Raw genomic sequence first — 21,619 nt, forward strand, 5'->3', positions numbered from 1 at the left:
GCAGGGCCCTGGCACACAGGCTCAGCAGCAGGAGACAAGAGATAAAGCACAGTCTGGACCCAAAAAGTGTTTGTTCATAGATTAGAAGTGCCAGGGAGAGGTAAATAGGAGGCACCTTCACAAGTAGTTTCTATAAAACATTCGCTCCAGGAAGAATCATCCATGTTCACAGTTAAAATAACTGGGAAAGGGGGAATCAAACTTATTACAAATATCAGTTACCTGCATAGGATATGCCAGAATGGAACAGAGGAGCAAGCAATTAAATACCAAGTATTGAATTGTAGCTTTTATTATATGAACGTGAGCATTGGTTCATTTCCCAGCTATGGACGGTTGAGCAGTGACAGCAGCCTGACAGAGTTCTTGGTATGGAATTAGCTCATCCTCTGCCGTGTCCCCTCAGCGAACTGGGTAGAACTCCTCAAAAACCTCTCCCATTCTTCTCTTTTCTGCAAGAGGTGAAGGTGAGAAACCTCATCAGCCTTTGAGACTGATCCTGATGTTTCAGATCGAAGTCTTAAGGGTAACTACCTATTCACTTTTGAATGGCTTTAACCTGCCCGAGGGGAGACTGAGCTGAGCTCTTAGGCAGAAGCTCTTCCCTGGGAGGGTGCTGAGGCGCTGGCACAGGGTGCCCAGAGAAGCTGTGGCTGCCCCATCCCTGGCAGTGTTCAAGGCCAGGTTGGACACAGGGGCTTGGAGCAAGCTGCTCCAGTGGAAGGGGTCCCGGCCTGTGGCAGGGGGCTGGAACTGAATCAGCTTTAAGGGCCCTTCAATCCAAACCAGTCTGTGATACTATGAAGGCACCAAACCTCTGATTTTTGCTACCAACAGTGAACCTTGCTGCATAAACTAAATATATCAGTCCTTGTGCTCAGGGCTCTCCACAGATCCCTGTGAAGATATCTCACTACTAGCACTTCTTTCTTTCCACATATTCCTTCCGAGATTGCATGATGTTGGAACTGGATGATCTTAAGGTCCTTTCCAACCCTAACTATTCTATGATTCTATGTGGATCACAATCTAACAGCACACTCCCTAAACTGTAACTGTATTAGAAAACAGTCAATTTTCACCAAAATTTGCCATCACTGGGCTCAGTGACAACATTCACTAAAGCTCTGTTCTTCTTCTGAGGTTCTCATCAAAACACCCGATGAACTAAACACCAGGAATAGAGCCACAGGGAAGAGCTTCTGCCTAAGAGCTCATCTCAGTCTCCCCTCGGGCAGGTTAAAGCCATTCCCCTTGGCCTGTCCATACAGGCCCTGTCCAAAGCCCCTCTCCAGGTTTCTTGTAGCCCCTTTAGGCACTGGAAGAACTCTTTATATATTATATTATTATATATTACATATATCTATATAAATATAATATTGTATATACTAAATAGTATTATATATATTCTATATATTATACAATATATATAATATATATAGTATTATATATAATAACATATATAATATATAGACCTCTGTATTTATAATCTTACTTCTATTTGTAATCCAGGTAGACCTCTACTTTATAATATTATATAAGCTCTCTAATTTCATCTCATAAAATCCTCAATACCGTTGCAATTCACATTGTGAACAAGCAGGAAGGAGTTCGTAGTCGGTCCAGCTCCCTAGATAAGCCCAGACTCCGCAAGCAGCCCAGCACCATCCTTCCACCAAGGCACATCAGCACAAGCTGAGCTCTTCCTTTCAAACCCCAGCTTATCCTACCTGCTCCCCTGAAGTCCTCTGGGTGCTGCCTGACGTACTCCAGCAGCTCCCTGTCCAGCTTGGCGTACATGTACTGCGTGCGCTTAGCCAGGTAATAGCCGACAAACCAGCCCACGGTGGTGAGCAGGACCTGGCGGTGAACTCCTGCGGCAGGAAGGGGAAGACCCTGGTCTGAACCCATTTATCCTGGCCCCATATAAGCCCCCATTTTCTCCAGCCCCCCCCCCCTCCACGTGCTTCAGCCCCACACATCCCAGCTCGTCTCTCCCCGCTTTGCCCCTGGGGACAGGGGCCCATAGCACCCTCACCTGCAGCCCTCCCATGGTCCTGACAGCCCTGCAGAGAGGCCCAGTTTTGCTCAGGGCCCCTTCCCCTTCCTGCCCCCCATATCCCTCATAGAGTGACCTCAAATCCCCTCCGCACCCATAGGATGCCCCTTCCCAGCTCCCTCTGATTCCAAGCCCTGCTAACAGACCCCCCAGGGCTCCCCCCCTTCACTCCCATCCCCACATCCCTCAGAGACACCCAAAACCTCTCGGAGCCCCCCCCAGACCTTCACCTTAGGACCCCTTCTCCTTCCCACTGCCCTCATACCCCACAGACACCTCAAACCCCAAACACCCCTTCCTCATCCCCACATCCCCACTGTAACTCCCTCAGCCCCTCACCTCAGGCCTCCATCCCCTTCTTTCCCACCCCTACATCCCTCAGTGTCACCCCAAACCCCACATCCTCCATCCCTCAGCACCCTCTACCCCCCTGCTCCTCACCTAAAGGTGGTTCCCCCTTCTCCCCACCCCTATATCCCTCAGATCCCACATATCGCTTCCCCATCCCCACAATACCTTCCTCAGCCCCTCACCTCAGAGCCCCCCTTCTCCCCCCCATATTCCTCAATGTCACCCCAAATCCCACATATCCCTTTCCCCATCCCCACATTCCCACTGTAACTCCCTCAGCCCCTCACCTCAGAGCCCCCCCCTTCTCCCCACCCCTACATCCCTCAATGTCACCCCAAACCCCACATACCTCCACCCCCTCACCTCAGGACTCCCTCCCTTTCCTTCCCACCCCTATATCCCTCCGTATCACCCCCAATCCTGCACACCCCCTTCCCAGCCTCCCCAGTCCCCTCACCTCAGGGTCCCTCAGAGTCACCCCAAATCCCACATACCCCCTCCAACAGCACCCTTTACCCCCAGTCCCTCACTTGAGGGCAGTTCCTCCTTCCCCCCCCCCCCCATATCCCACAGTCACCCCAAATCCCACATATCCCCATCCTCATCGCCACATCCCCCTGTAACTCCCTCAGGCCTCCATCCCCTTCTTTCCCACCCCTCCGTCCCTCAGTGTCACCCCAAATCCCACATCCTCCATCCCCTCACCTCAGGACTCCCTCCCCTTCCTTCCCACCCCTATATCCCTCTGTATCACCCCCAATCCTGCACACCCCCTTCCCACCCTCCCCAATCCCCTCACCTCAGAGTCCCTCAGAGTCACCCCAAATCCCACATACCCCCTCCAACAGCACCCTTTACCCCCAGTCCCTCACTTGAGGGTGGTTCCCCTTTCCCCCCCCTCCATATCCCACAGAGTCACCCCAAATGCCACATATCCCATCCTCATCCCCACATCCCCCTGTAACTCCCTCAGCCCCTCACCTCAGGCCTCCATCCCCTTCTTTCCCACCCCTACATCCCTCAGTGTCACCCCAAACTCCACCTCCTCCATCCCTCAGCACCCTCTACCCCCCTGCTCTTCAAGGGTGGTTCCCTCTTCTCCCCACCCCTACATCCCTCAGTGTCACCCCAAACCCCACATACCCCCATCCACTCACCTCAGGCCTCCATCCCCTTCTTTCCCACCCCTACATCCCTCAATGTCACCCCAAACCCCACATCCTCCATCCCTCAGCACCCTCTACCCCCCTGCCCCTCACCTAAGGCTGGTTCCCTCTTCTCCCCACCCCTATACTCCTCAAATTCCACATATCCCCTTCCCCATCCCCACTGTAACTCCCTCAGCCCCTCACCTCAGAGCTCTCCCCCCTTCTCCCCACCCCTATACCCCTCAAATCCCACAAATCCCCTTCCCCATCCCCACTGTAACTCCCTCAGCCCCTCACCTCAGAGCTCTCCCCCCTTCTCCCCTCCCCATATCCCTCAATGTCACCCCGAACCCCCCACACCCCCATGCCCTCACCTCAGGGCTCCCTCCCACCCCTCCGTCCCTCAGTGTCACCCCAAACCCCACATCCTCCACCCCTCAGCACCCTCTGCCCTCACTTCAGGCTGGTTCCCCCTTTCCCCCCTCACAGTCACCCCGCTCCCCCACCGTCCCGCCCCCATCCCCTCACCTCAGCCTCCCCCTTCCCTCCCGCCCCAAGGCCTCCCCTCAGGGCTCCCCCGCTCCCGCCGCACCGGCTCTCAGGAAGGGCCGGTGGTTGAAGCCGTTGTCGAGCAGCGCCGCGACCCAGCCGCAAAAGCCGAGCCACGCCGAGATGTGGTTGACGACGCCCGGCGGCGGCAGCGACCGCGACTCGTCGGGCAGGAACACCATGATGGCGGCGGCGGCGGCGGGGGCCCGCCAAGGTGACCGGGGCGGAGCGGTGCCGCAGCGGCACCTTCCGCCGCCGCCGCCACCGCGCACTCGGGTTCCGCGCCCGGACAAAACCTCGGTGTTTAACCAAAAACCCCTAAAACAACCCCAAAATGACGCTCCCCCCCCCGACCGTTCTCTCCCTTAAAGTGTTTATTGGGGCTCGGGGGTCCCCTGGGTGAAGCGGTTCTGCGTGGGACACAGCAGGGAGGCCAGGCTGTAACCAAGGGTTTAATTCAACACTAAAATCCAACCCAGCTCTTCCCAATGGGTTAAAGAATGAGACTGAGCACGACGTTACCGTTTCCTTTCTTAATATAAAATCACATTAAGCCGCTTGCAACAGCACCAGGACTGACATAAACCGTTGAGAAGCCCTGCATATGAACACGCAGAATGGTTTGGGTTGGAAGGGGCCTTAAAGCTCATCCAGCTCCAACCCCTGCCACAGGCAGGGACACCTTCCACTAGAGCAGCTTGCTCCAAGCCCCTGTGTCCAACCTGGCCTTGAACACTGCCAGGGATGGGGCAGCCACAGCTTCTCTGGGCACCCTGTGCCAGCGCCTCAGCACCCTCACAGGGAAGAGCTTCTGCCTAAGAGCTCAGCTCAGTCTCCCCTCGGACAGGTCCAAGCCATTCCCCTTGGCCTGTCCCTACAGGCCCTTGTCCAAAGCCCCTCTCCAGCTTTCCTGCAGCCCCTTCAGGCACTGGAGCTGCTCTCAGGTCTCCCCTTCAGGAGCCTTCTCTTCTCCAGGCTGACCCAGCCCAGCTCTCTCAGCCTGGCTCCAGAGCAGAGCTGCTCCAGCCCTCGCAGCATCTCCATGGCCTCCTCTGGCCTTGCTCCAACAGCTCCATGTCCCTCTTGTGCTGCTGCCCCAGAGCTGGATCAGGGCTGCAGGGGAGGTCTCCCCTTCACACAGCAGAGGAGCAGGATCCCCTCCATGAGCTGCTGCTCACCCTCTGGGGGTGTAGCCAGGCACAGGTGGGGGTTCTGGGCTGAAGCACTCACTGAAGCCAGGTCATGGACAGCTGGGGATACCACACAACTCATTTAAAGCTTGAGCTTTGGGTGTTCAGGAGCATGATAAAGCACCTCAAGACAAGTTTCCAGACTCTCTATCCTTACTTGTACATCTGACCCTCAACAGCAGGGCTTAGACCTGTGCTAAAAATAACAACCTTCAGGAAATGCTCAAACAAAAAGTACCAAGTTTTTATTTACATATTCCACAGAGCGCAGTTACAATTCTCTGCTACACAGCAAGGGATCCCTTGTGATTTGCCACAGTGACTTTTATTCAGATAGAAACAGTAACAGGAAAGCCAGGCAGGTTTTCCTTAGGAATGAAGTCCGGCCCTTGTGACGTTCACAGTTTATCCACAGCAAGTGGCATCTTACCGTGCCCTTGGTTATGGTGACGAGCGCTTCTGATCAGAGGTATCCTTGTTGGGCACTATAGAAGAACTAGAACTAGTTCTAGTTTGTGTCTTGCCAAGAGTCATGTGCCCTTGTGATAATCCCATCAAAGGGATAACCCAGGACTGGTCCCAACACTGCCTTTACTCAGCCTTTTGTCTAACAGAAATTCTCTCAGTCAAGACAGAGATGTAGAGTTTCAGCCAAGCGTAACTGACACCCAGAGCACAGTAGACAGAGGTGAGCAGCAGAGGCACGAAGGGATAATGCCACTTCCAGGGCGTCAGGGGAAAGATAAATTCACAGAAGACTTCCAAAGGCACTAGTTGCATGAGGTAGATTGTTTCGAGCCAGGTAAGAAGAGGCCTCTCTCTCCTGTTGGGGGAATCAAAACCACAAATACAGTGTTAAAATACATGATGTTAACTAAAACTAACTTGTTTTTTCAGCTGTCACTCGTGAACAGTGCAGAGAATATTCCCCATTAGTTCAAAATAAGTCTCTAAATATCAATTTAAAGAGTTTCAGGAGGAAAAACCCAGCACAGTAACAAAGAGTACAGCAAATTTCCCTATCATGTGGCTTTTACACCGAGTTCCAAGATGCCTTGGAATCTAAGCAGAAATCTCACCGGCAGCTCTGGTGAGCTCTGCTTCACCTCACATCAGTTCAGTGAACAGAGATCTCCACACACATCCTTCCATATTCAAAGCCCAGAGAAGCTGTGGCTGCCCCATCCCTGGCAGTGTTCAAGGCCAGGTTGGATAGAGGGGCTTGGAGCAAGCTGCTCTAGTGGAAGGGGTCCCTGCCCATGGCAGGGGGTTGGAACTGGATGAGCTTTAAGGTCTCTTCCAACCCAAACCATTCCATGATTCTGTACTACTGCAAAACCCCACTGTAGCATTTGTAGCTGGTGCAGATAAACTCCAGAGAACTCACTGCAGTAAGTGCTCCGATACTGAACTAAATCCTCACAGGCTACAGCATTACAACTTCGTGTTTTAACAACACATGGAGCAGGCAGGGATTTACAACGGGACTAACTGGGGAGCTGTCACAATGCCAGTGTAACCAGGATGGGCTGTAATGATCCCATCTGAAGCCTTGCCTCCTGAGAGCAGAGGAAACAGCACCCTTTGACACACAACACTTTGACACTTCAGCATCAGTTTGCTATGTGACAACATCATTCCCAGTAACAGAAGACACTGTTCTGGGTGTTAGGAACAAGTTTCTTTAATTACCTGAACAGAGATTTCAATGAAGAGAAGCTATAAACAGTGAACAGCAGCATGAGCAGGATTTTAATTGGGAGTTCTGAAATACAAGGAACATGGCACACTTTTAAAGTTAATTATAAAACCCTTTTGCCATATAAACTGCAGGATCTTTAAACCCTACTAATCACACTTGAATTGTTCAAGTTATTGTCTCCACCCAGAACTGAGTGTTTAAAAATCAGCTTAAAACAGAAGTGGCAGCCAAAGCAATGCTATCTAGTTCGAGGCTGGATGCTAAATGAAATCAAGTAATAGAGAAGGCAAAGGAAGTGTCTCATTTGTCAAGGCAGCAGCTTTACCACTGCAAATAAGAAGCATTATCAGACAGAGAGTCTGGATTTGAATTGTCCCAGAGGATGACAATCAGTACAGTGTTGTCACAGCTACAATGGCCTGGGGTTTAAGTGAGGCAAACAGAGCCCTCATTAACTGGAAGGGGAAGGAGGAAGGAAGGAAGAGCTCTTGGCCACAAAGACAGATCTGCCCCTACACAAACTGATTTAACTGGTGCTGTTGCATCATTTCTTAGTTTAAGCACATTACGGACAGCATGAAGCCAGCTGGAAATCAGCCTGCCAGGTTCATGCTTCCTAACAGTCTTCATGACTTTTGCTTCACATGGTTATGTTGGATGGGGGAAGTTTCTAGAACTGTGGCAGAATGGGGGATAATGAAGACAAACTGTGACCATTTCTTATCTCAATTCAGCTTAAATGCTACTCCTCCTTCTTATACAGCTTTTAAAAATCAGTGTTTCTTTTCACTAGGCTGGCTAGCTGGAGAGTTTGTATTTATGGCATCAGGCAGACATCCAGCCTCTTTCACCTTTCAACATACTACACAATCCAAACCCATTACCCAAAATAGGAACCACCCAATGCAGCAAGATGCAAATCCCCAAAGAAGGAAAACACTTTACCTTGTGGTGTAAACAACAATGGAAAAAGTGAGAAATGCCCTGTTGTTGTCAGAATCAAGTAGATGCCAGCATCCTTGGCCCTCTGAACAGACAACAAGCTAAAAATGACAAGGGTTTATTAGGCTTTGGTCTTTCAGCAAAACACTACCCAAATACCAAGAGACTGAAGTCAGAGTTTCATAGTACCCCAGGCCCTCCAAACACTGTGCCTGGGATGAAGCCCCCTGCTTCCAAACCATGTGGCTTCAGAGATAAAAATGTAGAAGAAAATCAGCTATAAATCCCATTGGCAGCTGGCTGCAAACATTGTCATCCCTGCTTTGTCTCCTTCCTTTTGTTTTCCCAGGGCTAATTTCCTCCCTGCTTTCCTCCCTCTCACAATTCTCGCTTCAAGAGTTTAAATATCACTAAATCTCCAAACAAGTGAAATAAAGAGTCTGTAGCAACACTGATGAGGCAGCTTCTGATTCTACCCCAAGCAGGCATGAAGTCCTTTTGGTAGAAACCATATATTGCTCTTGTCAAGCACAATGCAGAAGGTCCCTTTCTTCAGCTGGCTCCTGAGTTTTAACTATGAACCACAGCACTCACAAAGGCCTGAGCTGTGGCTAATAAGCCACAGTATCCCTATATTTGTCCCTGCCAGAGCAGATCTCTAAACTATTCAGAGAGAAAAAGAACTAAATCAACCACAAATGCTCCCAAGCTTGAGTATGGCATCATCAAGTGCCTCACACCAGGCAAGGCAATTAATTCTTCTCTTTAGGAAGCAAAGTCACAAGACATGCAACAAACAGGTCGTGGACTTTTGGGGTGCAATGAATGCACAAATGGAGTAACACCGGGAGAAACAAAGCGGCCTGCTTTCATCCACCGTGTCACATGAGCTTTATCAAGCCTGCTCCCAGGGTGTTCCTAAATAGGCTTCAAGAAGCTGAATGAGTTCTTCTAAGAGCTGTGAGTCCATGAGCAGCCTGATGTCTGACCCCCATTCTGTCATAAGCATGGTTTGGTTTTCATTACTCTAACAACAATCAAGCATCTGAATCAAACCACAGATTTTATACTTGGAGATACAGCTCCGCCTTCAAAGAGACACAAAAGAGTGTATGTAGTGCACAAGCCTGTGAGTCAGACTCCTAATTCTCCCAACACCACACGCTTCTATTCTTCTGATCATGTGTAAATCAGCACAAAGCTCTGCTGTGCCCCACAGAGCTGATATGGGACTCAGCTACCACAAATAAAGCTCTACTTAAAGCTTCTGTCAATGCAAGCTGTTGTGAAGTATAAGCCAGTGTTAGTATCTCATAAAGATAGCGTTTGACACCACACCGGTTTCCTACATACGCTACACTGGCATGAGCACACCCTATTGCAAAAGCAGCCACATTTAATTGTGGTTGAAATTAACTTAAAGTGCACTAAAACTTTACAGCTTAAGACATTCTATGTTAATTTTCTGAAACATACTGAAACCAAAGTGATCCTCTTTGAGGATGCCTCAACAAGTGGCTGCAGGTTCAGTTTGGCCAACTGCTACATAGGAAATTCACTTACCTTAGAGGCAGAATAGCAAGGAGTATTGCTTTCTCGTGCACATGCCAGCCAAACATGAAGGAGCTCAATGCACAGAGAACAAGGCACTGCAGAAAGCCTCTGGGCCCTTGAGGTTTAAACCAAAGACAGAAAACAGAGGGCTAGAAACAACAGGCAAAAACAGGACTTCAGTGAACAGTCTGGCAATCCTGAACACAAGCCATTGTGCAAAGAGATGTTCCTACGTTAATAAACACCACTGCACACAGATTGTGCTCATGGGGCATAAGCATTACACAGCAGTGTAATAGACAATATCTATTTGGATGTATGAGCAGAGCTTGAGGGACTTCATCAGTCTACCAGGAGAGGAAAAGCAGACTGAAAGACCACAGCCAACTCTGTTAGTTGTCTGGCAAGAAGTGTCTTTGCACCTAAACCAACAGACTCATTTTATCAAACTTAGTGCATAAAGGTGTTGAAACAAAGGGTATTTACTCATTAGAGTAAGAAAGACTGCATCCAGGTAATGACTTACCAAACCTTTAATTCTCTGGTTGCAATAGGAAAGCCACCTCCCACCTGTAGCTCCCACTGTCAGGAACACCATAAGACACCCAAGGAGTTGAATCAGTACCTACACTCCCATCCTAGTTCAACTACTTTCTGTCATAAAAGGTCTCTTACAGCTCACCATACAGAGTGGGTTTGATCCATGATCTTTTAACCATTCCAGAGCTGACAGAGGACATGATTTTAGAATCCCAGACTGGTTTGTGTTGGAAGGGACCTTAAAGCTCATCAAGTTCCAACCCCTGCCATGGACAGGGACACCCTGCACTAGACCAGGTTGCTGCAAGGCTCATCCCAACCTGGCCTTGAAACTTATTTGTTGCCCTAGAATTAAAATTCATGCGAAGCTCATGCTAATCAAATAAAACCTATTGGGGACAAAACACATCAGGTTCCCCCCTCCCCAGTAAAGAATCATAGGACAGTCAGAGTTGGAAAGGACCTTAAGATCATCCAGTTCCAACCCCCCTGCCATGGGCAGGAACACTTCACACTAAACCATGGCACCCAAGGCTTCCTCCAGCCTGGCCTTGAACACTGCCAGTGATGGAGCATTCACAACCTCCCTGGGCAACCCATTCCAGTGCCTCAGCACCCCCACAGTAAAGAACTTCTGCCTTATATCCAATCTAAAATTCCCCTGTTTAAGTTTTAACTCGTTAATCCTTGTCCTATCACTATTATATACAGTTATTATATATATTATTTATTCTTACCAATATAGATATGAAAGTACAGATTAATGTTGCGAGTGGGGTCACAGAAGGGAGGACAGTGTGCTGAAATTCCTGAACCAGCCCTCCTGTCATGGAGGCTTTAGGAATTTTTGTGTGATCAAGAAAATTACACTTCAAACCTAAAATCAAAACATAAAACAAAGCACAAACAGATAAATGTTAACAAAGAAAATGAAGTAGCTGAATTTAGTACAAAGCCAAATCCTCTGGGCCTTGAAGACTGCCAGGGATGGGGCAGTCACAGCTTCTCTGGGCACCCTGTGCCAGAGCGTCAGCACCCTCCCAGGGAAGAGCTTCTGCCTAAGAGCTCATCTCAGTCTCCCCTCTAGCAGGTTAAAGCCATTCCCCCTGGCTTGTCCCTATAGGCCCTTGTCCAAAGCCCCTCTTCAGCTCTCCTGGAGCCCCTTTAGGCACTGGAGCTGCTCTCAGGTCTCCCCTTCAGGAGCCTTCTCTTCTCCAGGCGACCCAGCCCAGCTCTCTCAGCCTGGCTCCAGAGCAGAGCTGCTCCAGCCCTCGCAGCAGCTCCGTGGCCTCCTCTGGCCTCGCTCCAACAGCTCCACGTCCCTCTTGTGCTGCTGCCCCAGAGCTGGATCAGGGCTGCAGGGGGGACTCTCCAGAGAGCACAGCAGAGGGCAGGATCCCTGGGATTCTGAGGATGCAGCCCAGCACATGGTGGGGTTCTGGGCTGCAAGTGCCATCACGCACTGGTGTTGGGAGGATTTAGACAATCTGGAAACGTAATTTACTGCCTGCATTCAAACAGGGAGGACTAAAATCCATAGAGATCTATCTGCAAATAGGCACAAACAACAGGATTAGTACACTGTACCTAAAACTGTTAGCGCTTTATCTACAGCGTTGTACAGAGCCCAGAAGTTTGGGGCCCAATAAGCATGGCAGAGGCCTCTTTTGAAAGGGAAAAGCCGGGACATGACTTGAGGCAGTTGGCCCTGTGGGAAACAAGACAGAAAGAAACAGCCTCTTTAGATGAGATGTGGTTTCTATTTTTGTAACACCATCTTCTAACAGTTCAGGGGAATAACAGGGTACAAAAGGGGTTATTACCAGCACTATGAAGGGGCCCAGTGAAAGAGCAGAAACAAGAGAGACAATCAACCCCAGAAGAGTCAAATGAAGAAAGCTGAAACTTCTCCACTTTAGGGATCCATCTACAAGAAGCAAAGAGATTATCAAAACAGTTACTGTGTCAGAGAGGGAGGCAAAGCATTCCATGCTGACCTGTATTGCTAGCACCTAAAAGCAGCACATAGCCTTTTATGTCAATGCATCCAGTTGCTTCCTTCAGGAGTCAGTTTGCATTTACTCTTTCCCACACTGCAGCTCCTGCATTATATAACCTTTTGGTACTTTCAAGAGAAGTACCTTCTCTGCCTGTGTGACAAGCACTGGACATGCTTCAGTGCTAGGAAATGGAGACAAACAGAGGTCTCAAATAGTTTCTGATGCTGTTTCATATCCAGAATAATTCTTATGGCTTCAAACTGCCACCTGCAGCTTGTTCATGGTGGTTTTTCTTACTGTGAAACTCATGCTAATCAAATAAAACCTCATAGGGACAAAACACATCAAGTTTCCAGAAAATATCATCTATTCTTACCAACATAGATGAGAAACTCCCTAGAAACAATTTTACACTAAAGTTTCAAAGATCTTTAAAGATCTCACCAACTGTTACTCAAGCAAAATTTTTGACCCACAGCCATTTCATTCCAATGTCTTCATGTCTTGTCTTCTCCTGGCCCCCAAGACAAATCCCCAAAAGCAAATGAGGAGAACCCCATCTTACCTGCATTGTTTGCAGTAAAGCAATAGGATCGTAACAAATAAATGCCATATGACGGGGCCACATACACATAGATGTGCTTGAAATGCAGGAGAACAGCAAAAAGAAGAGCTCCCTCCAAATACCTTCTCTGAAAGAAAAGCAAAGCAAAACCCAAGCTCTTCTACTTGTACTCAGTTTTAATGGTCCTCTGTTGTACTCCTAAGGTGACAGGGCAGTTATCATAGGTATAAAAAGAGTATTTACTTCAGATGACAAACTCAGTAGTGTTGTGCACGACATGTATGGAGAAGGAAACTTGTCGTGACACTTGGAAAACTGGGATAGGTTTCACCTCCCCACAGCTTCAGAGGTGTGTTTTCTAAGGGCTGGTGACTTGGAAGAAGTTAAGTTGGCAGGCAACCATGCCATGTTGCTCAGGTCTAACACAGACATTAGCTTTCTCATTGGCAACTGTAATGCTGCAGCATCAGCAAGCAGTTATGGTGAGTTTCAAGCTCTCCAAACTCAATAAATGATTAGACACCCATCCTAGTACGCATCAACCTCAAATCACTCCTATTGGTTTCAATATGAGCAGCCCAATGAAGTGAATTGATACACCTAAACTGCATCTGGCAGCAAAGAGAAAAGAGCCATTCAAGTTTACCTGACACAGTCGAGCAACAGAAAGAAGCATCAGCCCAAACAGAAAGCCATTGTACTGGAAATGAATATCTGAACTTGAATCAAGAAAGAATAAAGCAAGTTTTCTTTATCACTACCAGTTTTCTGGGGCAGACTCAAACAATAAATCCAAATTAAAATGGAACTTTGATCAAGACAGTAATGTTACATTAACTCCACATAGAATCATAGAATAGGTAGGGTTGGAAAGGACCTTAAGATCATCCATTTCCAACCCCCCTGCCATGGGCAGGGACACCTCTCACTAAACCATGCCACCCAAGGCTCTGTTCAACCTGGCCTTAAGCACTGCCAGGGATGGAGCATTCACAAAGCATAGATGGAACATGGACACAAAGTCACTGTTAAACTTACAGGTAAGTACTCTTAGACATAAAATCTACTAATGCTGTGTATTATCTTGATTAAATGTAACAATCCAAATATATATTGTGCAGCTTATAAGAAACAAACCAAAGGGTTAATTCTCCACTTATTTAAGTATTAGTCTCTGCCACACACTGGTTAAAGGAGATGGCAGTCATCACTTATGTCCCACCTGTAAGCAGGCAACTTAGACAAGGACTGGGAAGAAGAAAACTCTTCCTTCTATAAAATAATTACTGTTGTTTTCCCCCTCTGCTCCCTCTTCAGCCAGATCAGTGCACATTGTGTCAACAGTGACTCACAATAATTGGACTTTCCAGAGTTGTTTTCATACCCTCTTTAATACACCTTGCTAATTCTCATGTAAAGTGAACCACTTGAAAACCATCTGAACATAAAGCACTTGAAGATTTTTCCTTGCCATGGGACAAACTTAGAAGCACATCCAGAACAAAGAGACTGTCTGCTAATGCTTCTGTAGGCACAGAGGAGAAGTACCCAGCAGGAACAGGCATGCTGCTGCCAGACTGGTCCTCCTGTAGTTCATAATAGAATCCCAGACTGGTTTGGGTTGGAAGGGACCTTAAAGTTCCTCCAGTTTCAAGTCCCTGCCACGGGCAGGGACATCTTCTGCTAGAGCAGCTTGCTCCAAGGCCCTGTGTCCAGCCTGGCCTTGAACACTGCCAGGGATGGGGCAGCCACAGCTTCTCTGGGCTTTGGATATAGAACAACCCCTCCTTGAGCTGCTGCTCAGGCAGCATTCTGGGCTCAAGCAAACACTGAAGCCAGTTTCTGGGGAGCTTCTCCTCCCCCAGCACTTCAAGTCCTTCTCCTTAGGGCTCCAGTCATCCCCAGCCTGTGTTTGTGCTGGGATTGCCCAACTCAGCTGCAGGACCTTACACTTGGCCTGGCAAATCAGACCAAAAAACTGAACAATTGCCATTTTGCCAAATACTAATTCTAACAAGAAGAACATGAAGTTATTCACTAACTCCAGAAACGCAACAGCACTGTTACTTGCTGTGACAGGAATAATAATACTCATGGGTTTTCACCACGTGCTGTAACATGTTGTTAAAGAAACCAATAAAACACAAACAACCCACAACAGTTTGAAAGGATACGATCCACAATTAACAACCCAAAATTCCACAAGAGCAGAACAGCCAAAATAAATGTTGGTTTTTCCAGGATATCCTTTGCAGCCCGTTTCCCATTGATACATCTGCAGCACCTGAACAAGAAGAAAAGCAACAGAATCCTTAACTGAAGCAGCCAACAAAAACATCACTGCCTTTAAGAGTTGAGAAGTGCACTTAACCTGAAGTTAACTATTTTATCAGAAGGCAATGATAAAATTCCTGCAGAATTCATCAGAAGACAGGAGTGAAGCTTAGTAAAAATAGGAATTGAGATTTCAATAGCTGTAGTAGCTGCTAAAGCTTCTGTTAAGTAGCCTAGTCTCAGATTCAAGTCTCACATTCAATAATACTTGTAAGGTTGTCATAACCTGCTTGCTGCCAACTTCTCAGGAAGGAACAATGTATTGCTACATCTGGAGACAACATGTATATTTAAGGTACTCAGTTGGACACTAACCTTTTCCTGCCCTCCCCAACATCATGAACTACTACTAGTTAAAACCATACTATTACTTTTCAGTGTGAAGCTATACAGTCCATATTATTATTTGAAGGTAAGGTTAGATCAGATTGAAAAGTTGGGGATGATTTGTGCTGAAAGACTACAAGTAGAGCCATTTTAAGCCAACCAGCTCATTCCTACATCTTGAAGTCAGAACAATAAAAGGAAAAGGTCACAAGGCAAAGCCAGCCTGTTTCAAATAGAGAAACTAAATAAAGGACCTGCAGTAGCACTCAATGCAACTTCCTACCCAGGTTCTGAGCACACAGAACGAGGGAACACTGTCACAGCTATTGTTAAGGTAGCAATATATTTCTCAAAGCATCTCCCTCCCTGGCCTCCTTAGGTGCAAGAGAAACACTTCTTCACAAATCAGGGCACACTGAAAACCTATAATATTAATAGTTAAGTTCCACTTGAAATAATCAGTTTATTATCAAGAAGACCAAAACCGCTACAGCAATTTTGCATACTTGATAAGGCTTTCTGTCACAAGTTTCTTTTATGCTACTACTCTAGAAGAGCAGAGATATAAGAAAAGTAACAGGAAAAGGCCACTTGGGTGCACACAAGTTGACTGCAAGTCCTACAAAATGAACCCAGCAACACAAACAAGCCACATGTGAAACAGCAGGTAAGGTCTGAATGTGCACAAGTCTGATCGCAGGTACAGCACCAGCAGCTCCAAGAACAAATTACTTTGCGTTTAGCAGCATATTCCAATGTCTCCTCAAATAGCTTAAAGCAACTTGGATATTTCCATGCATTTATAAGCTTGTTTGTAGAAATATTTGTTTTTACTCTGGAATAAGGCCATACATTAAGACCACCCACTGTCCCTACAAGTATGGCATTAAGACTTACTCATGAACTGCGTAGATGAACAGGATATCTGTAAAGATGACAGAAAATCTTTGGAAGAAGATGGTTGCATGACTGGTGTAATTCAGGTTTTCAATAACCAGCATCTTGGGGTCAAAATACTTGGCAACGTGTGAAAGGGCATATTCAAACCAAGCAAAAAAGGGTGGATAATCCAGAGTCCATTCTGAAGTTGCCTAAAGACAAAGTAAGGTTAAAGAGTTTAACACAATCTGTGCTGTTTATAGTCCTTCAGTTCATCACAGCAAGTCAGCTGATGGATTTTATCTCAGTAGCTTGTATTTAACAGATACAAGACAGGAGGAAAATGGCTTTAACTTGACAGAGGGGAGACTGAGCTGAGCTCTTAGGCAGAAGCTCTTCCCTGTGAGGGTGCTGAGGCGCTGGCACAGGGTGCCCAGAGAAGCTGTGGCTGCCCCATCCCTGGCAGTGTTCAAGGCCAGGTTGGACACAGGGGCTTGGAGCAAGCTGCTCTAGTGGAAGGTGTCCCTGCTTGTGGCAGGGGTTGGAACTGGATGGGCTTTAAAGTCCCTTTAAACCAAACCAGTCTGGGATTCTATTATTACAATCCAAATGTGTAGGCTGAGTCTGTGATGAACTTAAAGGTGATTCATCCAGATTAAAATCAATGCATGCTACTAGTGCACCAGATTAAAACATTGTGATTGATTTCATAATGCATATTGATATGATTCATTCTTTATGATACCTGTGTATCAGTAGTGACAAGAGCGAAGACAGCAGCAGTTTAAGACCACCATTAAACTCTATCCAGTGTTACAGTCTTTATAACCCACATGCCTTAATCATCTTTTCCATTTCGCCTTCATAAGCACCAGCAGCAAATCATGACTGCAATGTTTTCATATCACTGCGTGACAACTGCCAACCATCAGCATCCATGACATAATACAAGGCTTTCTCCTCTAGCATTCACCCAGGCTGGCGTGCCCGATTTGACTATCATTTAAAAACAGCTAAATCACCCCAACATGCACTTACTTCATAGTACCACTGAGAGAGGGGCAGGTTGTGAGTGATGGCAAGCCAGTTCCTATGTACTTCAAAATCCGTGGAGTAACTGCAAAAGGGTTATAGGAAGAGTCAGACACATGCCCTTAAAGGAGATGTATTTCAGAGCACATCATTGTGGGGAAGCAAAAAGAAAACCCACACTGAACACCTCTAGGGCAAGAGTTTGGTCAAGTCCTGCCCACAGCAGAGGAGTTGAAACTGGATGAGCTTTAAAGTCCCTTCTAACCCAAACCATTCTACGATTCCATGATTCTAAGTAATAACCAGGATGCTGCATTAACTTTATGCCATGGACATATACAGGTGACAGAGGGGAAGAATGACTTACAGCTTGGCCTTTTCTGACCCAAATTAATGCCTAAATTACAGCCTCTAACTGCCAATTAATGCCCAAATCACAGGCTCCAACTAATTTTTTAGTCGCAATTTTAATTTTGGGGTTTTTGATCAAAAAACCCTTTTAAAAATCAAAAAAAGCAGTAATATTTCAGCACACGCGAAGGCCCTCCCGAACTGCAACGGGCTGTACGCGCCTTCAAACCCCAAACCAAAGCAATTTCCCATCGCAAGAGGACGAGCAGGCAGCAACATACAACACCGTCCGCTCCCCACCACAAACCGAAGGAAGCAAGGCCTTGAGGCACCATGGTCCCCTCAGAGCCCCCCTCAGGCGCCGTGGGCCCCCCAGGCCCCACTCCCCAAGCCCATCCCCGGCCGCCCTGAGGCGGAGGGGCAGCCCACCGGCTCCCCGCGGGTAGGACAGGCCTTGCCCCATGCCCAGCCCCGTCCGGTGCTCACTACGCGGGGATGAGCAGGCACTTGAGGAGGGACACGCCGAGCGCCAGCCCGCGGAACCAGCTCCTGCCGCCCGCCGCCATGGCACAGCCGCCGCGCATGCGCACGACGGCGCGGCGCCTCCCGCCCGCTCCGTTTGAAGAGCGCGGCCCCGCCCTCCGCTGGCTGTGCGCGTGCGCGGAGATGCAGCGGGTGCGGCATATTGCGCATGCGCGGGTGGGTGCGCCCGTTGGGGGGGGGGAGTGGGGAGAGTGGAATGGGGCGGGGCGGAACGGGACGGGATGGGGTGGGGTGGGATGGAATGAGATGGGATGGGATGGGATGTGGTGGTATGGAATGAGATGGGATGGGATGGGATGGGATGGAATGAGATAGGATGGGATGAGATGGGACGGGATGGGATGGAATGGAATGAGATGAGATGAGATGTGATGGGGATGGGATGGGATGTGGTGGGATGGGATGGGACAGAATGGGATGGGATGAGATGGGATGGAATGGAATGAGATGTGATGGAATGGGATGAGATGGGACGAAATGGAATGAGATATGATGGGATGGGATGGAATGGAATGGAATGGAATGAGATGTGATATGATGGGATGGAATGGAATGGGATGAGATGGGACAAGATGGGATGGGATGGAATGGAATGAGATGTGATGGGATGGGATGGGACAAGATGGGATGGGATGGGATGGGATGGAATGGAATGAGATGTGATGGGATGGGACAAGATGGGATGGGATGGAATGGAATGAGATGTGATGGGATGAGATGGGATGGGATGGGACAAGATGGGATGGGGATGGGATGGGTTGAGATGGGATAGGTTGGGACAGGATGGGATGGGATGAGATGAGATGGGATGACATAGGAGGGGATGAGATGAGATGGGATAGTATGGGACAGGATGGGATGAGATGGGATAGGATGAGATGAAATGGGGATGAGATGGGATGGAATGGGACAGGATGGGATGGGATGAGATGGGATAGGATGGTATGGGATGAGATGGGATGTGATGGGATGGATGTGATGGGGATGGAACGGAACAAGATGGGATAGGATGGGATAGGACGGGATGGGATGGGACGAGATGTAATGGGGATGGAACGGGACAAGATGGGATAGGATGGGATGGGATGAGATGGGATGGGACGGGATCTGGTATGGGATGGGATGGGAGCTGGTATGGAGCTGGGTGGTATGGGACCTGGGTAATGTGGGGTCATCCAACCCCACATTGTGTGCGGCCAGCAGTGGGGTTGGGTGTTGTGGGACCAAGTATGGGGCTGGCTGGTTTGGAGCCAGAAGTGGGGTTGTTGTGGAACCAGGTATGGAGTTGGGTGGTGTGGGACCTGGGTGATGTGGGGTTGGGTGGTGTGGGGCCAGCAGTGGGGTTGGGTGGTGCGGTACCAGATATAGAGTTGGATGGTGTGGCACCTGGGTGATGTGGGGTTGGGTGGTGTGGTACTAGATACAGAGTTGGATGGTGTGGCACCTGGGTGATGTGGGGTTGGGTGGTGTGGGACCCAGTATGGAACCGTCACCAAACCCCGTGACTTAACCTCTCCAACCAGAATGACAGGTTAGAAACTGACGTGACTTCATTATGGCACTGGGTGCATGGGGCACAGCTCATCTCTCTTCCTTATGCACATCTTCACTGCAATTCCATGAAGCGCCCACCCAATTCCCGTTACTCATCCATACGGTCATTTGGGTGGATGAGGCTGCCATACAGGCACTGTGAATTCTGAGGGTTGGTCTCTGGCGCCTGTGGTGGAGAAACCACCACAACCTCTCAGTGAGGAGAGAACCTCTCTTCTGGGGAGAAATACCCCAACTCAGTTTACCCTTCTATGGGCATCTGTTAGTTAAGGACACTGGGATGTGTTTAGTCTTTCCATTAACTCCATGTTCTTGTTTGGTCTCATTTACAACCCTGACAGGCTCCAAAGTTGTTTTGTTTTGCAGCCCTTTACCTATTTTCTCAAGCCTTATCAACAGGCTGGAGAGCAGACATCTGGTCCTTGTTGCAGCCTTCCTTATCTTGAGAATCCCTATAAGCCTCTGTACACAGTGAAATATGAGGTTGAGAGTCCCTGTAGCCCTGCCTATGGCTAAATCTCTACATTCAGTGAAACACTGATTTAATTTGGTATCAGTTATACAGTGAAATACTAATTGAATTCAGTATCAGAACCAGCTATGGAGTTGGGTGGTGTGGGGCCTGGGTGATGTGGTGTTGAGTGGTGAGGGGTTGGGTGATGTAGGGCCTATGTGTATGGGGTTAGGTATTGTGGGACCAGCTATAGAGTTGGGTGCTGTTGAGCTTGCATGATATGAGGTTGGGTGGTGGTAGGCCTGTGCTATGTGGGGTCGGGTGGCTGTGGGACCAGCTACGGAGTTGTATTGTGTGGGGTCTGGATGCTGTGGGACTGGGTTGCACCGTGTGAGGCTTGCAGCAAGCCTGGGCTTGGGCTGCTCCTGGTGGCCAGCATCTCAGTGAGGTGTGGTGCCAGTTCCATGTTCATCACTGGCTGGTCTCACATAGGGTTGGCATCACCTGAGTGCATGCCCTAACCCCATCTCTTCATGCTCCTCTATATTCACTCCTGCTGTTACTACAGGGCTCGACTTCAGCTCCTGCTTCCTACAGCAGACTCCCTTGTCCTTGGGATGTGGTTAAAGAGATGGAGGGCTCTGCTTCACCCTGGATCTGTGTAATGTTTTAGGATCTCCCTCTGGATGCTCCTTTGCATGCCCTCTGCAATGTTGGGCAGGGTGCTGGGAAGCCCACCATGCCCCTCGCCATCAGCACAGGCTTAACCCTGCTGATTCACCTGGATGCCAGAGAGGGACTCTTCATCAGGGACTGCAGTGATAGGATAAGGGGTGATGGGTTCAAACTGAAACAGGGGAAGTTCAGGTTGGATATAAGGAAGAAGCTCTTCCCTGTGAGGCTGCTGAGGTGCTGGCATCAGGCAGAAGCCACTTCAGATTCAGCTTAGCTGTGCTCCATGGAAGTACCATCTCCAACCAGTGCTACTGGGGACCGAGTCAGCTTCCAGGTATCAAGTGCTCTTCCAGAGGAACGAGCTCAGTTTTTAATACCTGGAAGAAACCACCAGCCTGGAGGGTGGATGTGTGCAAAGCTGATGCCTTTTTGCTTCCTTACAGCAAACCTTCATCTGCCTTGGGACTGCACCTTGTAGGGGCTGCATGAAGTCATCTAGATAATGTATTAAACTGATTTTCTCCTGCACAACACCACATTGCGGTTTGCTCCATCCTGGGGACTAGAGACAAGCTAAACAGTGGTAAAGCATTAGGGTTTTAAAAGGGTTTTCACTGGAGGAATGAATCCTCTGTAAGTGTTTGAAACATAAATGAGCTAATGCATTTTAAATGGGGTTGATTATTGAGGAAGACCGGTTCATCCAAGTCTACAATCGCACTGATTTCTGGGGAGCTTCCTGCGCTTCTAAGCCATGGAGATGTCCAGGTAAGCACTGCAGGATGTGAAATCCTTAGAGAGGGGAAAACCTACAGATCAGCAGGTATCACTGCATGCTTTTTGTCCCCTCAAGAAATGTACATCAGACAA

The 21,619-nt window shown here is 48.4% G+C and overlaps 2 protein-coding genes across 2 annotated transcripts; both read right to left on the reverse strand.

Annotated features, from left to right (window-relative positions):
• Nucleotides 1-274: 274 nt before the first annotated feature.
• On the reverse strand, nt 275-4,325 carry NDUFC2 (NADH:ubiquinone oxidoreductase subunit C2). Its single transcript, XM_062639257.1, has 3 exons — nt 4,151-4,325; nt 1,731-1,874; nt 275-452 (listed from the first exon to the last, which is right to left on the reverse strand). Exons 1-3 carry the CDS (start codon nt 4,287-4,289, stop codon nt 403-405), a joined length of 333 nt encoding a protein of 110 aa, XP_062495241.1. The 5' UTR covers nt 4,290-4,325; the 3' UTR covers nt 275-402.
• A 1,481-nt stretch (nt 4,326-5,806) lies between these two features.
• Nucleotides 5,807-18,165, reverse strand: ALG8 (ALG8 alpha-1,3-glucosyltransferase). Its single transcript, XM_062639259.1, has 13 exons — nt 18,010-18,165; nt 17,179-17,257; nt 16,159-16,352; nt 14,775-14,884; nt 13,247-13,314; nt 12,601-12,727; nt 11,859-11,962; nt 11,623-11,743; nt 10,773-10,912; nt 9,505-9,644; nt 7,945-8,042; nt 6,990-7,062; nt 5,807-6,120 (listed from the first exon to the last, which is right to left on the reverse strand). Exons 1-13 carry the CDS (start codon nt 18,105-18,107, stop codon nt 5,889-5,891), a joined length of 1,584 nt encoding a protein of 527 aa, XP_062495243.1. The 5' UTR covers nt 18,108-18,165; the 3' UTR covers nt 5,807-5,888.
• Between the last annotated feature and the right edge of the window lie 3,454 nt (nt 18,166-21,619).

Source organism: Pezoporus occidentalis, unplaced genomic scaffold (assembly GCF_034315485.1).
Source record: "Pezoporus occidentalis ecotype Australia unplaced genomic scaffold, CSIRO_AGI_Poc_V1 ctg6, whole genome shotgun sequence".
Classification (NCBI taxonomy): domain Eukaryota; kingdom Metazoa; phylum Chordata; class Aves; order Psittaciformes; family Psittacidae; genus Pezoporus; species Pezoporus occidentalis.

Coding starts and splice junctions, on each gene's coding strand:
- NDUFC2 (XM_062639257.1), bottom strand. CDS start 4,289: ATGGTGTTCCTGCCCGACGAGTCGCGGTCGCTGCCGCCGCCGGGCGTC. Junction 1,875..4,150: donor CCGGCCCTTCCTGAGAGCCG/GTGCGGCGGGAG, acceptor TTCCTGCCGCAG/GAGTTCACCGCCAGGTCCTG. Junction 453..1,730: donor AGAGGACTTCAGGGGAGCAG/GTAGGATAAGCT, acceptor CACCTCTTGCAG/AAAAGAGAAGAATGGGAGAG.
- ALG8 (XM_062639259.1), bottom strand. CDS start 18,107: ATGCGCGGCGGCTGTGCCATGGCGGCGGGCGGCAGGAGCTGGTTCCGC. Junction 13,315..14,774: donor TGGGTTGTTAATTGTGGATC/GTATCCTTTCAA, acceptor ATTCAAGTTCAG/ATATTCATTTCCAGTACAAT. Junction 6,121..6,989: donor TCATTGAAATCTCTGTTCAG/GTAATTAAAGAA, acceptor TTCCCCCAACAG/GAGAGAGAGGCCTCTTCTTA.